Source organism: Coffea arabica, chromosome 2c (assembly GCF_036785885.1).
Source record: "Coffea arabica cultivar ET-39 chromosome 2c, Coffea Arabica ET-39 HiFi, whole genome shotgun sequence".
In the NCBI taxonomy this organism is placed as follows: Eukaryota; Viridiplantae; Streptophyta; class Magnoliopsida; order Gentianales; family Rubiaceae; genus Coffea; species Coffea arabica.
In genome coordinates, this window is record NC_092312.1 from 26,401,873 (window position 1) to 26,416,189 (window position 14,317).

At 37.3% G+C, this 14,317-nt stretch overlaps 3 protein-coding genes across 3 annotated transcripts; 1 reads left to right on the top strand and 2 right to left on the bottom strand.

Moving 5' to 3' along the window:
• The first annotated feature begins 3,594 nt into the window (after nt 1-3,594).
• On the top strand, nt 3,595-5,189 carry LOC113727062 (uncharacterized). Its single transcript, XM_027251037.2, has one exon. It carries the CDS (start codon nt 3,820-3,822, stop codon nt 4,918-4,920), a length of 1,101 nt encoding a protein of 366 aa, XP_027106838.1. The 5' UTR covers nt 3,595-3,819; the 3' UTR covers nt 4,921-5,189.
• Nucleotides 5,190-7,029: 1,840 nt separating this feature from the next.
• Nucleotides 7,030-10,295, bottom strand: LOC113727063 (protein gamma response 1-like). Its single transcript, XM_027251038.2, has 3 exons — nt 10,174-10,295; nt 8,149-9,568; nt 7,030-7,926 (listed from the first exon to the last, which is right to left on the bottom strand). The coding sequence occupies exons 2-3, from the start codon at nt 9,557-9,559 to the stop codon at nt 7,235-7,237; spliced, it is 2,103 nt and encodes a 700-aa protein (XP_027106839.1). The 5' UTR covers nt 9,560-9,568; nt 10,174-10,295; the 3' UTR covers nt 7,030-7,234.
• Nucleotides 10,296-12,227: 1,932 nt separating this feature from the next.
• On the bottom strand, nt 12,228-14,209 carry LOC113724162 (mitochondrial metalloendopeptidase OMA1-like). Its single transcript, XM_072077260.1, has 3 exons — nt 13,533-14,209; nt 13,131-13,279; nt 12,228-12,927 (listed from the first exon to the last, which is right to left on the bottom strand). Exons 1-3 carry the CDS (start codon nt 14,196-14,198, stop codon nt 12,687-12,689), a joined length of 1,056 nt encoding a protein of 351 aa, XP_071933361.1. The 5' UTR covers nt 14,199-14,209; the 3' UTR covers nt 12,228-12,686.
• Nucleotides 14,210-14,317: the final 108 nt, after the last annotated feature.

Consider the following 14,317-nt stretch of genomic DNA (forward strand, 5'->3'; position numbering starts at 1 on the left):
GTGGGAAAAGATGGCACCAATTAAGTTTATTGTGTCCTTTCATCATCCCTATTTCTGACCTTCTGATATTCATGAACTATAGTAGCAACTATTATCATCAATTGGAGAATTTCGAACTACTAGTTCCAAGTGAATATGAAATCATTGCCATGATCATCATTTGTTTTTTATTATCAATAGATGTTTGAAAATCAAGTATCACTCTTCAATTTTGATCCTGAAATTTTTGTTTTTTATTATCAATGATATTTTTTTTTTGTAAATTTTTGCTATGCTCTAGTATATTTTAGTTGATGATGATAGTTGTTACTATAAGTCTTCAGTATTGGAATGAAAGGATAGGGGACGATAAAAGGATGCAGTAAAGTAGAGGAAAAGATGAACTTGATTGGCTCCATCCACCACAAAAGGTTAGTTTTGATATTGAAGAAATTCCTATGAAATCCTGACAAATAATGTGGGCTTTATAGACATTTTGGTGTAAAGTGTGGGATTTACACTAGAGGGGTGTGAATTTAGCCCCACTCTTTTCTAAAGAGATTATAAAATTTGTATCACAAATTAAACTTTCTTATGTATTTTGGTTTCTATTCAGGTTTGACGAAAAAATGCAATGAGTTCTAGTGTTATGCTTTCTAGTTTGCTTTTTATCCTTGGATCTTCCTCAAAAGTATATATAGAAAAAAAAAAGAGAGAATATAATGATCTCAATTACAAAGCAAGGAAAGGTATTTTTATGATTAATGACTAGTATTAATTTGGAATTTATTGTTAGTATGTTTTACGAGTAGATACATATTGGTTTATAAAATGTATCAATACACTAATAAAATTTCGTTATCCAAAATCAATTCCTACTGGACTATTTTAGCATTTTATGTAATAAAACTTTTCTTTTTATAAGGAAACGAAAATTAGATCATCAAGTAACAAAGTGACTCAAAACACTAATGCGAAACCTCTATATTTTATTTAGTGACGGGATTAATTCGTAAAAATAAATGAAAAAAATTTACAAATGTTACTAATCGGATTTCTTTACCTCGATCATAGAATTGGTTGCATTTGGATTTAACTTATTACTCCACGGTCAATTACGTGCCATGTGATCTGATCTGTGAAAAGGACACATCATATGCACTGCAAATCGTAGCAAGCTTATTGTCTTTGGAATGCCTAACCTAACAAATGAACAGTGTGGTGCTTGTGAATTGCCAAGTACTTTTAGGTATTTGTATCCAAATTAATAAATCTATGCATAGGGTTGTAAATGAGTCTAATAAAGCCAAACGCTTAATTATTATTTGCTGAATCAACCTCAAACGAATTTGTCAAACACTTGTGTATTATTTGCTGAATCAACCTTAAACGAATTTTTATCGAGATGAACTCCAGTCGAGTTCGAGTAATTTGAAATTTTTACATATAAAATCGAATTTTATACTAACCAGACTAAACTCAACCGAGTTTATCGAATATAAAATATTGTTTGAACTTGGTTTGACTAGTTAACGAACCATATTCGAATAATCTCTTACCAATTCAAGTTCGATTCGAATATCGAGTAATTTTGTCCATCTTTCAACCCTCTCTATACATGCATTAGAAAGAATTTGATTCAACTAATCAAATCGACATCGGATAACAGATTCCATACAACCAAAATAAGAAAATTAAGCTCCCTGTCGTCTTATGATCAGTCTAACTGTTAATTGACCAATGAGACCAAGTGTAATCTCTCACTAACATGCTGCAGATTACGTACTAAAAATACAATTAATTCTCGTGTTGTCGGTCGTTGTTTTATGTGTAAAGTTGCAGGCCCCCCTCACGTGCCTTCTTACAATGTTCAAATATTATGGGTAAAAATCTACCTTTTCATCTATGTTTATGGGGTTTTTCCCCTTGAAATTCGTCACCTGACTTTTTGGTCTCCATTAACTGCCGTCTAAAGTACCGACGATAGATACATTATAGTAACATGTAAGATCATGTCTGGTCAAAGTGCGAAAGAATTTTGTTGATGATTTTCATAATGGTGGAAAAGTTGTAGGGCACTTTTAAGTTTGTTAGCAGGGTATGAATGTAAGGTAGGGCCTGTTTGGCAAACAGGTTCTTGGCCAAATTTGTCGTCTACAAGTTTTTAAATAACTTTATCTACAATAATTTTAAAAAAATTTTTAAAAATTTTAAACTATATACTTCAAAATACCCAAAAATTTATACATCTTAAAAATTTTTCCTACAACTTCTATAATAAGCTACAGTCTGATTTTAGACAAATGTCAAAAAAATTCATTTGCCAAACGAGGCCGTAGTCTACTCTACTCCATTGAAGTTTCGTATGTTTGCGGCATTAATCCAAGACAAAGGACAAAGGATAAAACTTAATCGATACATTGACAGTATATACACAAACAGATTAAAGTCCTCAGTTGGGAATTTGGAATTGGCAATTTATATTCTTTAATTTTCCGGTTTGTGATGGTCGATGTATAAGTGAAATAAAGTTTAAGGACTATTTTAGTTTTAGCATAATAGTCGAGGGACTATATTGGCCAATTTCTCAATTATATCCCTTGATCAAAAAAGTTGATCAGGAAGGTAGATGCAAAATGAGGTTGACAACGGACATAAGCCAATTCCGAGTAGATTCCATTGAAGCTTGAATGTGTATATATGTATTAGGACTTACCATGTGCAAACCAAATCTTGAATAATTGCTCTTGAAATTAATCTTCTTAGTGAACATGGTAGAGAACAAATTAGGCCAGCTTAATTAGCATAACAAAATTCTTCAAAATCAGGGATACATATTCACTTTACATTTGACAAAATTGTGATAAAACCTGTAAACAATTAACGTCAGTAAAACATCTATCTAAGATACTAAGAATCCCAAACTTGATTCTGATGGCGATGGATCATCAACCATCAAGCTCATTAATTATAAGGAACATCTTCTTCTATCTAGCTTGAGCCCGACAATTGAAAACGTTCACTTGGCTTTATTAGACTAATACTGTCAATGTACTTTGGATTTTAAAAGAGACTGATAAGGAGGTTGCTCATTATTTAACTCATCATGCAAAAACTGTCAATTTTTTCGAATCGATGTCAAATTTCCCTCTAAATTTTGTCAAACAAATCGCGTTGAATGATTTCTAACAATCTCATTAATAAATTACTTTGTTTTATTAAAAAAATCACTAAAACATAACTTTTAACAATTGAAAGTATCATTTATGCCCTGTACTTAGGCTTGCTAGCTAACTCAACTTCTTCTTTTTGTTTTTTGTCGCAATGACAGAAGTCGTATAATTTAATCTAGCATGATCTAGGGAGAAGGAGAGGAGAACTCGACGCGAGTAGAGACTCCGTTGAAGAAAGCTAATTAAGATTACCACATAAAGTGGCAATTGGTTCCTTGACCTCTCACCTCCGTCAAGGCTGGTGGTGACCACCGGGCCAAAGGCCTAGTGGCTGCTAGCTACCTCAACTTCAAATCCCAAGTTCCCAAATCCCAACTGGAATTCCACCCCACTTCCAGGGGCATCCTCATCCACCTCGACTTGTATATATAACCATGCATACATTCACACTTCATGCTACCCCAAAAGTTCCCATCTCCTCAGTTCCCACTCAACTCATAAAACCCACTAGGCCATTACACTCTCCATTATTACACGCACAACACACAGTCTCACAGACCCTCACAAGTCCCAATATCACTGCAAAACAACACACAGTCACACACTGCATTTCGGCTTTTCTTCAGACCATACAAAGAAGAGCTCAAAACAACAACTGAAAGCAAACATGGGGAGAATGAAAGTTTCCTTGGCCGCCTTAGTAACATTGGCTTTTTGTTTTTCCGCTAATGCCTGCCCGCCTGGGGATCGGGCAGCATTATTAGCTTTTAAAGCTGCCCTCAACGAGCCTTACTTGGGCATCTTCAATTCTTGGGCGGGCACCGACTGCTGCACCAACTGGTACGGTGTCAGCTGTGACCCTGACCGACGGGTCGCCGACATTGTCCTCCGGGGAGAATCCGAGGACCCCATCTTTGAGAAAGCCGGCCGGTCCGGTTACATGTCAGGTGAAATAGCAGCTTCTGTTTGTCAACTCGACCGGCTCACCACCCTCGTCGTCGCAGACTGGAAGGCAATCGCGGGGGAAATCCCGGCTTGCATTCCGTCCTCGTTACCCATTCTCAGAATCTTCGACATCGTCGGAAACCAGATCTCCGGCAAGATTCCGGCCGACATAGGCTCACTGGGTCGACTAACTGTTCTCAACCTCGCCGACAACAAGCTCACCGGTGCGATTCCGCCGTCGATTGTCAACCTCGGGAGCCTCATGCATCTCGACCTCACCAACAACAAACTCACAGGAGAAATCCCCTCTGACGTCGGAAAACTAACCATGATGAGCAGGGCACTGTTGAGCCGTAACCAGCTCACCGGTTCAATCCCCAGCTCATTTGCTAACATTTACAGGCTGGCCGACATTGATCTATCCATGAACCGGATCTCCGGTTCGATCCCGGCTCAACTCGGAACAATGCCGGTTCTGTCAACCCTTAATCTAGACAGCAATCGACTATCCGGAAGCATACCGACGAGCTTATTGAGCAGTGCCGGGTTAAACGTTTTAAACATCAGCCGAAACAGTCTGGAGGGCAATTTACCCGACGTTTTTGGACCGAAAACTTATTTTACGGTCCTTGATTTATCGTATAACCAATTGCGCGGTTCAATTCCTAAATCACTATCATCGGCAAAGTACATTGGGCACTTGGATTTGAGTTATAATCACCTTTGCGGACCGATTCCGGTTGGCTCACCTTTTGATCATCTTGAGGCCTCTTCATTTGCTAATAACGATTGCTTATGTGGATCACCACTACGTACTTGTTAATTGAATCTAAATCATGGGGATTAGTAGTAAATTGTAATTAACCGAAAATGTCGGTTGGTTATTATTGCTGCTTGCTTGTGTGATATTTCCTGCAACGGTCTGTAAGGATAAACCCCTCCCCCCCCCCCTTTTTTTTTGAAGTATGTAATCTCAATTGTGTATTGTTTATAAGAGTGCATCAGTTGCATGCAAGTGTAAAATGCGTGCGAACTTCTGTACGAGAATCAAATCTATCTATAGTAAAGAAAGAGATTATATATGTTTTTGTATTGCTGGCTTTACTGGCATTTTCGTTCATGAGACTGTGTGCTTGAATCATGAGTTTATGATAAAGGTTATGGAGCGTTCATGATTTTGATGGCATGGTTCTTGGTCACAATGGCAATCATTGCAGCGGTGAATTGGTGATTTGGTGTTGATGAAAGCGTTGACATATATATGCATAAAGTGATCACGCCAGCGTTATTTGTAGGTCAATGGGAGAGGTGGAGATTGATTTGCCTGCTCCATTATAGTATTATTATTTTTTGAAGCAGCCTTTGGAGGGGGTGAAAACCTTTGGCTAAAGAAGAAAGGGAAAAATCCTTGGCTACAGATAAGCCCTTTTTTCATTCGGCAAAATATGGTCACATTAATTATTTTCCTTCTGGAAAAAAAAAAAGAGAAAAGAATTGCAGCATTTGAGAGTTAGATAACGCAGCTGTCCTCTAGACAGTATAGGATCTGTTGCATAAATATTAGTAGTATTAATTTGGTTGGTGAAACATGCATGAGAGATTCAATGCGCAGAGCATTAAAAAATATGGTACAACAAATTTTGGGGGAAGCAGCAAACAGAGGTCAAGTTCTTGCCAGGGCAATGCATGTTCCTAATTTCCAGTCCCATGTGACCTGCCCATACATCAACTGTATTTATATATCCTTCGTGGTCCCACTACATTTTGTTTCTTTCCAAATAGGAGGATAAAACAGGTTGGTAAACTTTAGCTCAGCTAATACAGTGATAAGACTGACAGTGAAAAGCCAGTGGATCCATTCATGATTCAAGCAAATGCAAAAGGGGATCCGTTTCCAACATTTCTAGTGACAATTCCAGACCAAAATAGCCAATTTGAATGTTGTGCAATAGAAAGTGAAATTTGAGAGAATTTGGGAGGCCTTACTTTAGATTGTAGTTGTTAGCAGAAAAATTTTGATGTTCCGTGTAAATACATTTCTCAATCAACTTTTCACCTCAAATACACAAATTGAGCATAATTTTGTAAGTACTTTTTGTTTTCAGTTGAGTTCTCTTCCATCCTATTTTATTTTCTTCTTGTTCACATTCCCCTGTACAGATAGATGGCTACAATCGGTTAAATGTTTGTAACTTTTAGCTGCGACTAGCTATTATCTTGTCTGTCAAACAGAGCAAATGTCAACTCGTTTTAAAATGGTTTTAGACTCTTAAGAAAGCTGCTGCAGTCAGGTAAGTTCTTGCTTCGCGTTTAGCCACAACGAAAGGAATTGAGCAGCTTCTAAAGGTTGATGGCCACTTGGGAGTGTCCTGCCTATTCATTCGTATTTTGCGGACTCAAAGGATTTGTTTACTGTTCAAGGTTTCAGGGTAAACTTCAGCTGTTTCAAATAATTGTAATCACTCCAAGGAGGATCAGGAGAAAAGAAGCAAAATTAATTTGAGGCAAATATAGAAAGGATTATCTCTAATGTACAGATCAATGAAAGATTTTGTCAACATTCTTAGTCATCCACTTAAAATACTAAAATAGGGGTGACCTTTTCAGTATCCTGGACTTTTCATGCATTCTAAAATTCGGCTTTTTTTACCTCAAGAACCCTGTATCAGATCAGTTGGCCCAAATACGGAGTGTTTTCAGTTATCTAGCCCTCATTCTGACTATCACTGGGGAAGAGTACACTACTTCACAGAGAATTCTTTACATGAAAAGGATATTAGAAGGAAATAGCTGGGCTGTTTTAAGATACAAAATTTTTTTCAAGCACCAAGTTCACGAGTTCCCGGCTGCTATCTTTGTTGTGTCAGCTTATTGACTTGGAGAGTCTAGAATTTGATGCTATTAAAAGTCGATGCATGAACAACTGTTGCACTTTGGACAATACAGATGTTATTTATTGAAGATTATGTGTTTAAATTTCTGTATCTGTTCTCAATTGACCCAAAGCTTAATCATGAAAAGAGGGTATGTTGTGCCTTCAACTAGCCCTTCCAATTTTCAGACAAGTTATCAATAAAAGTGAAACCAAAGTGTGATTTTTTCATGACCAGTTTGAAATGCACATCAGCACATCAAACTCACATCTCTGACTCAAACCCTATGTTCCAGAATCCTTCAGGAGTCAGAGGAGGAGCATACCTGTAACGATGTCTTGAAACTCCATCATGATGCTCACACCGCATGTTTTGTCCATTGCCATTCTCCTCCTTACATTCATTGGGAAGAACAGCATCATAGAACTTTTTGCATTGCTTGCATTCAATTCCTTTCAGGTTTTCCCTCACAGTTTTCTTTCTTACTGGTTCCACAAACTTGAAATTTGATGTTCCAGGCCTCTGAGGTGGGATTTGACACTTTTCACGGTCAACATTCATGTCTTCTGTCTCGTCATCAGAGCTATTGAATTCTATGTCTTTTTGAGCTGGTTCTGGAGGATTACAAATTTGATCCTTAATGGCATTGCCTAAGTCTCCTCTAATTTTCTCCAAGGGGGTATCAAGAAAATCATCATGGAGATCAGGTCCAAGTTTACTCTGGTTAGACCTCGTATTTCTCCAATAAGACACAGGACGTTTTGTTCCAGCTGGTGGGCAAGATTTTACACTGGCAAAGGTTTTTGGTTGGATAGAAGTTCTTGACCTAGAAGGGGAGACAGAGTTTGATCTTTGATTTAACTGGACTTCCTTGTCATTCTTCAACTCTTCTCCCTCACCTTTCCTTCTTTCTGCTTCACCACTAACACCAGAGGCATTTGGACCTTTGTTGACATCTATATTGCCAGATACCAAGAGTTAAATGAGGATAAGTGCATACTAATTTCCAAAAGGGGCCAGGAGGGGGACGGGAGGATGTAAAAAACAAGAAAGCTAAGCATATCACAGTCATTAACTGTTTGTAGAGTCATCTGGATAATGTTCTGTGGCACGATCATCATAAAACAGTGGAACATTTAGAAGATTTCAGCACTAGGGATAGAGAAAAAAGGACTTACCAACCGAAGTTAATGGGCTATGATTCAGCCCCAAGGTGTCACTCTGATCTTCCATTCTATTTTGGGGCAGCGCATTTCCTGTAGTAAGACCATACTTTGAACACAAAAAGTTGTACTGAGATTTGAGATTCTTATAAGCAACAATGACTTCCTTTCGTTTCTGCTTTTCAGACATTAACTGGGAGTCTTTTGCTTCAATCTGCTGAAGCAACTTCCCGTGTAATTCCATTTCTTCTGAGGACCCCTGGCTTCCCTCTTGCAGATTGGGTTGATGTATATCAACCTTCTCTTCCGGGCCTCTTCCTAGTTTCTCCAGAAGCTGTCGCTTCTCCTTCACAAGCTCTTCAAAATCCTTCTGTATTTTCAACTTTTCAAAATTGTATGAATCAATCTGCTGCATCAGCTGTTCTTGCAAAATTCTTCCTTCTTCCACTTCATCATTTTTCTTTCCTATCTCCTTCTCTAGAAAATTTATATCATTCTGTAAATTTACTAGTCTTGTGGCGAGTAGCCTTTTCTCCTTCTCATATTCGTTCAATTGCTGCTCATGCTCCATTATTTCCGAGGCCTGTGATTCGACCTTTTTCAGGAGATTCTCCCGCATTTTTCTTCCCTTTTCAATTTCCTCATTCTTTTTTCTCAGTTCCTCCTGAAGCTCGTCAATCTTCCCATTCATAATCCCAAATCTTCTAATAATTAAATCTGCATCTCCTTGGTGATCTGTCAACTGTTCCTCTTCTTTATCCATCATTAGGGAAGTATTTGATCGAACCATTTGGAGAAGTGTAAGCTGTAATCCCATTGCAGCATCAAATTCCCTAGTCTTGTTTGCTAGCTCTGATTTCAATCCCTTGACTTCCCTCTCCAGATATGTGTGCTCTGTAAATAGCTTCCAATGTTTGTCATCAAGTTCTTTCAGCTCCTTGTCTCTGTCTTCCACTAGCTTCTCTGCGACATTATACAAATCATGCCACTGTTTCACTTCTACCTGCAATGCGCCTACTTCTTTAGTCTTCTGTTGCAGGTCTTCTTGGAGACTGCGAATACTATCTGGAGACAAGCCAATACTAGCAAATTCTTCCCTCTCCAACTTCAGAGAGCTGATTTCAGCACAAAACTGTTGCTTTTCGAGCTGAAGCTTTCCAATTTGAAGTAGCAGATCTTTTTCTCTCTCTTTGCAAGCATTTTCCGCAGATTCTCTGGCTTCAGAATACAACCTCTGAAGGGTCTTAGATTTTGCCTGAAAATGCGGATAAATTTGACTGCAAAATACATATTCAATCTGGGAAATCCTATCTTTAGCTTCCTGAATTGTGGCAACCAGAATAGTACTGAGCCCTGATATATACTTGAACTCCATGCTGTCATCAGTAGACCCTAATTGTGGTGACTTCTGCAAATTTCCATCCATCTACCAAATCTAAAAGAATCTAATCAAATTTAGCAGCTGATAATTATTCCATATAAACATTACTCTAAAAAGAATTAGTTCCTGAAGGTAATTATTAACATGAATATCCGCCTGATTCCTATCATAAAACTCATAGAGCTAACCAGTAACATAATTCTCTGCAAAATTTCAGCAACTGTACTCTTACTTAAAATTCACTACGAATAAAATGATTAGCCAACAAAAACATCCCAAATTAATCCGTAAGTACAACAAAACCTTGATTTATTCAACTTCTTCTGCACAACAAAACCCAATCTTCAGGAACAACGAGACCACACCTTGATTTAGTTTTACAGTTTCAGCTCAAATTGAACAAGCAGGGATAAGTGGATTCTATGCACAAATTATGCACCAAAACTGCAGAGAAATCAATACATTTCACCTCGGCGCCATTTTTCTGAATCAAAAAATTGCTTCAATTTTGTAATTAAGAACTAAATCTGATTCCAATTGTACAGAAAAACGCATTTAAATATCAACAATGAACCGAATGCAAACTGAATTTCTACTAGTGTGCGTTGTGTGCGTGTGCTCGTGAGTGTGAGAGACAGAGAGAAGGAGAGAGCTGAAACCTTGAGCCCGAGGAAGAAGCACGAACGACGTCGTTTTTGAGCTTATGAAAGAGAGTGAAAGGAAGAGTGCTGGAGAAGCTTGTTTGGTGTAGGTAGGTATACGCTCCTCCGAAAGCAAGAAGAGTGTCAGAGAAGATTTGAGGCAAAAGCGCGCCAAATATAAATAGTCAACGCGGGACGAATTATTTTCAAAATTATTCCTTTTTTTTTTTTTTGGTTTCCACGAGATTAGTTTAGTGGGCTTGTGACTTGAATAGCGGAAGTTTGCATTGGTTATCCTGTAATGTTTGGTTCGGCCCATGCATAAAAATGTGTTTTTATTAATATATTATTGTATTTCTATATATTGGTTATTGAATGCCTTCATAATTATTTTGCAGTTTGTGCTTGTTCAATGAGGATAGGATATGGAATATATTTACACTAGTGGAAAGAAACGTTACAAATAACAATTATAAATTTAAGAATGCGTTTGGATTGCAAGTTTTTCAAAAAAAAAAAAAATTGGAATATTTCCTCTAAGACATTTTTTTAATTATTATTTTACTTCACATACATCATAGGACTATAATATATATATATATATATATATTTTATAAACTTTCAGAAACTCCAATCTAAATGGGCTTTAAGTATTTTTGTAAGTTCAGGCACAGGTGCCTTACTTTTTTAAGGTCAATAAAAGTTGCTAATATAATACTTTTTTTCTTCTTAATTTGTTGTTTCATTTTATGGTTTACTTTTTTTAGTACAAGCAGAAGGGTTCGAATCTGAAACCTTTTAATCACATTCCCTCCCCTCCGACCATCTAACCCACCCTCCCCCAATTTTATGTTATACTTTATCTCTATGTAAGTTGATAACATAAAGCTATACTTTTTTTCTTATAGGAGTTGTTGTAATTACATTAACCATACATTTAGCTTTCATGCATAAATTGGATTTTCACTATCAGCATATTGGCCATTAGAAGAGAGAGACCATGAAAATAATTTAAACTCCAGAATTTGTGTGATGAAAACACATTTGGAATTGCAAGAGAAAACTGATTCGTAAAAGTCTTATTAGCAAACTTAAGAAAGAGGAAATCAACTCCTCAAGATTAAATTTAGCCTCCTAAACTATCAATTACAGGGTTTTTTATTCTGTCACAATAGTGCAATAGCCATAATTTGGCGAGCCTTTTATGTGAAGTTCAAAAAAAAAAAAAAAGTACACTTGATGTTATCAATTGCTTAAATTGATCCTTTTGCATCAATTTTTTTTTTTCCGGAAACGATAGATGTTTGTATTGATATGTCTAAACTTTATATAGTATTTGAGCAACGGCTCAACCAACTTTACAGAAATGTAACCCAACACTTAAAGAGTGACAAAAATTCTCTCCGAAACTTTTGCATCAATCACCCAACCATCAATTGTATAAGAAGACAGTGTGCCAAATTTGATACTTATTTGGCTTTTTAGTCAAGGAGGGGAAAAAAAATAGATCACTGGTTTGGCAGTTGGCACTTAAGGATTATTCTAAAATGGGCAATTTGTAAACTTACAACAGAGGAAAGTTGTTTGTTGTCATTTGACTCTTAATAGGCAACCCAATTTTTATCCGTTATAATATCAAATGACTACTACTTTGCAAGAAACTAAAAAGTGCTAGTTTTTGCAACTGACAGTTTAGGAGGCGAAATACAATGACCAAAAAAAATTTAGGTGGATTATTGAAATTTACCTGGGAAAAAAAAAAATCAATGTTGTCATTAAGCATTGATCTCTTGTTCCATAATGGCATAATGCATGTAAACTTTACATTTCCTTATATTAGGACATCAGAACAGTAAAAGGCATGTCATGTGCATTCTGATTAGCCTATCAATTGAATAGATCATACCAAGTTTCTTGAAAAACATTTACTATATATTCATCAGGCTAGGGACGATCACCAGCAGCAAAATTTAGACCCAAAAGAGGGAAATAAAGAAAGAAGAAATCACCAGCAGAATACTACTCAGATTCAGCACATTAATATGCTCAGACAACCTGATCTTGACACAGTCAAATTAAAGCATTCCTTATGAATGATCTAAGGTTCTATTTAGATGAACTGTCATCGGTTGGCTAACTTGCTGAATCCTTGTTGCCTCGTTACTTTCACGGTTCATTCAACAAAATTAACCACTCATATTTGCTGTATTAGTCCTCTCTCCCCACAATCTGAACTATCCATTTAGGAAGACTTTAAAGTTGGTGTCATTCAATCGGAATACAAGGGATCCAGCAAGGGATGATCCAGATGAGTCTGCAGATGTCACTGAACAGCCAAATTTGTGAAGATAGGCAAGCATGAACGATTCCTAAATCCAAAAGATATAGGGTCTCCAACAAATTTTTTGGTGATGTTAGGTTTACATAGATTGAAGATAAAGCAAATAGAGTTCAAGACAGTGTATCTCAGTGCAGTTGAAGAATGTGGCTTTCTTTTCCTTGAGATCCAACAAAACAGAGGCCATTACTGATCAATTGAAGAAGCTGAATCTCTGACCCGCTTTAACTTTCTTATATACATCCATTGCTTGCTTCACCATTTCATCTTGGGCAAGAATTTTAGCTCTTCTTTCACAAGATGGATGAGTTGAGAATGCATTTTCATCTGAACCATACAGGCTATGCCACCATCTTACCATTGGAGCATATCGAGGGTTGTAGCCAGCTGCAGCCATTAGCATCATTCCAATATGATCTGCTTCGAGCTCATCCCTTTGAAAGAAGAAACAAAGACAGAGGTCCTCTTTTATGGTTTCTATGGAGTTGATGAGGCATAAAAGTGCAGAATCAAATAAGAAAAGGGAAAAAATGACAAGTTCACTGATCTGAACCATGAGAGCATTGCAACACTGATGCGATATAGAAAATGACCTCTCTCACTGGAATATAGCAAAGTGTTTGCAAGAACGACTTACCTCCTTGAGAGGAAAGAGTAAATCAAAGCCAACAACAATCCAATTGGTAGCATACCAACATGACGGAGAAAAGGCGAAACTAGAAGGACATGAAGCCATAAGCCCCTCATGAAAAGCTCCGCTTTATGGTGTGCCAATCCGTGTCCTACCTGTTATAATCGGAAAAGCAATATATATCACCGCAAATTCTTTGTTCTGCTTGTTTCACCATAATAAAAATGGAAAATAGTTCCACCTGAATACCAAGGGTACACGACCAAATTATTGGGCATAACTAAATAGGATACCATCCAATCAGCAAGTCAATATGTAAGCAAGAGAGACAATCAACTTGTATATGAGTATAACATCTAGAGAAAGTGGTACATCAAAAAGTATTCAACGCAAACAGCCATTCCGCACCTCATGCGACAGGCTAGTTGCTATAACAGCATCAATAAACGCATCAAAGGAGTCTGCATGTTTGATCATCCTTCTACTTTCTTCGCTTCCTGCCAACGTTAGCACCCCAGTGTAAAATACAATCTTTCCATCAGAAAGATACTCAGCATTATGAAAATCAGAATCAACCAGCATCACTTCCCAATTCATTCCTTCCACATGCTTAGTACCATATCTTATCCCAAATCTTCCATCCCTTCTTTGTGGGCTTATCTTCTTCTGACCATCATCAGATTGAACAGCCATGCTAAAATGATCACAATCAATTTTCTCAGGAGAGTAAATAGAAGCATGGTAGTCATGTTGGAGCCCCAAACCATCATACATTCCTTCAAGTATCTTTCCTAAAATCTTCCCCACTCGAACACCTTCTGGGCTTGTTGGGGAGAGTATTTTTCCCCTGTATTTCCTTTGATAGTTCTCCCATCTTACCCTGTCGAAGAACTTTGACAGCAAGTCAGTACTTAGCACCAGATGAACTCTATCAGAACAAGGAACCACCTGCAAGCTACCAAAGATCATAACAAAGACCACACATTTACCCACAGATCTCATACGAATCCTAAGCCATTCCCGAAAGGGAGAAGAGGGTTCTTCGCCATTACTAGCTTGGGAAGAGTAACACATTCTTCTTCTTCCATTACTTCCAAGTAGTACTAAAGTTGTATTATTGCTAGTACTAAATGATTTCTTAACATTTTTCAAGCCAAGCCCAGATAAAGACGTAAACCTTGAATATTTTCTTA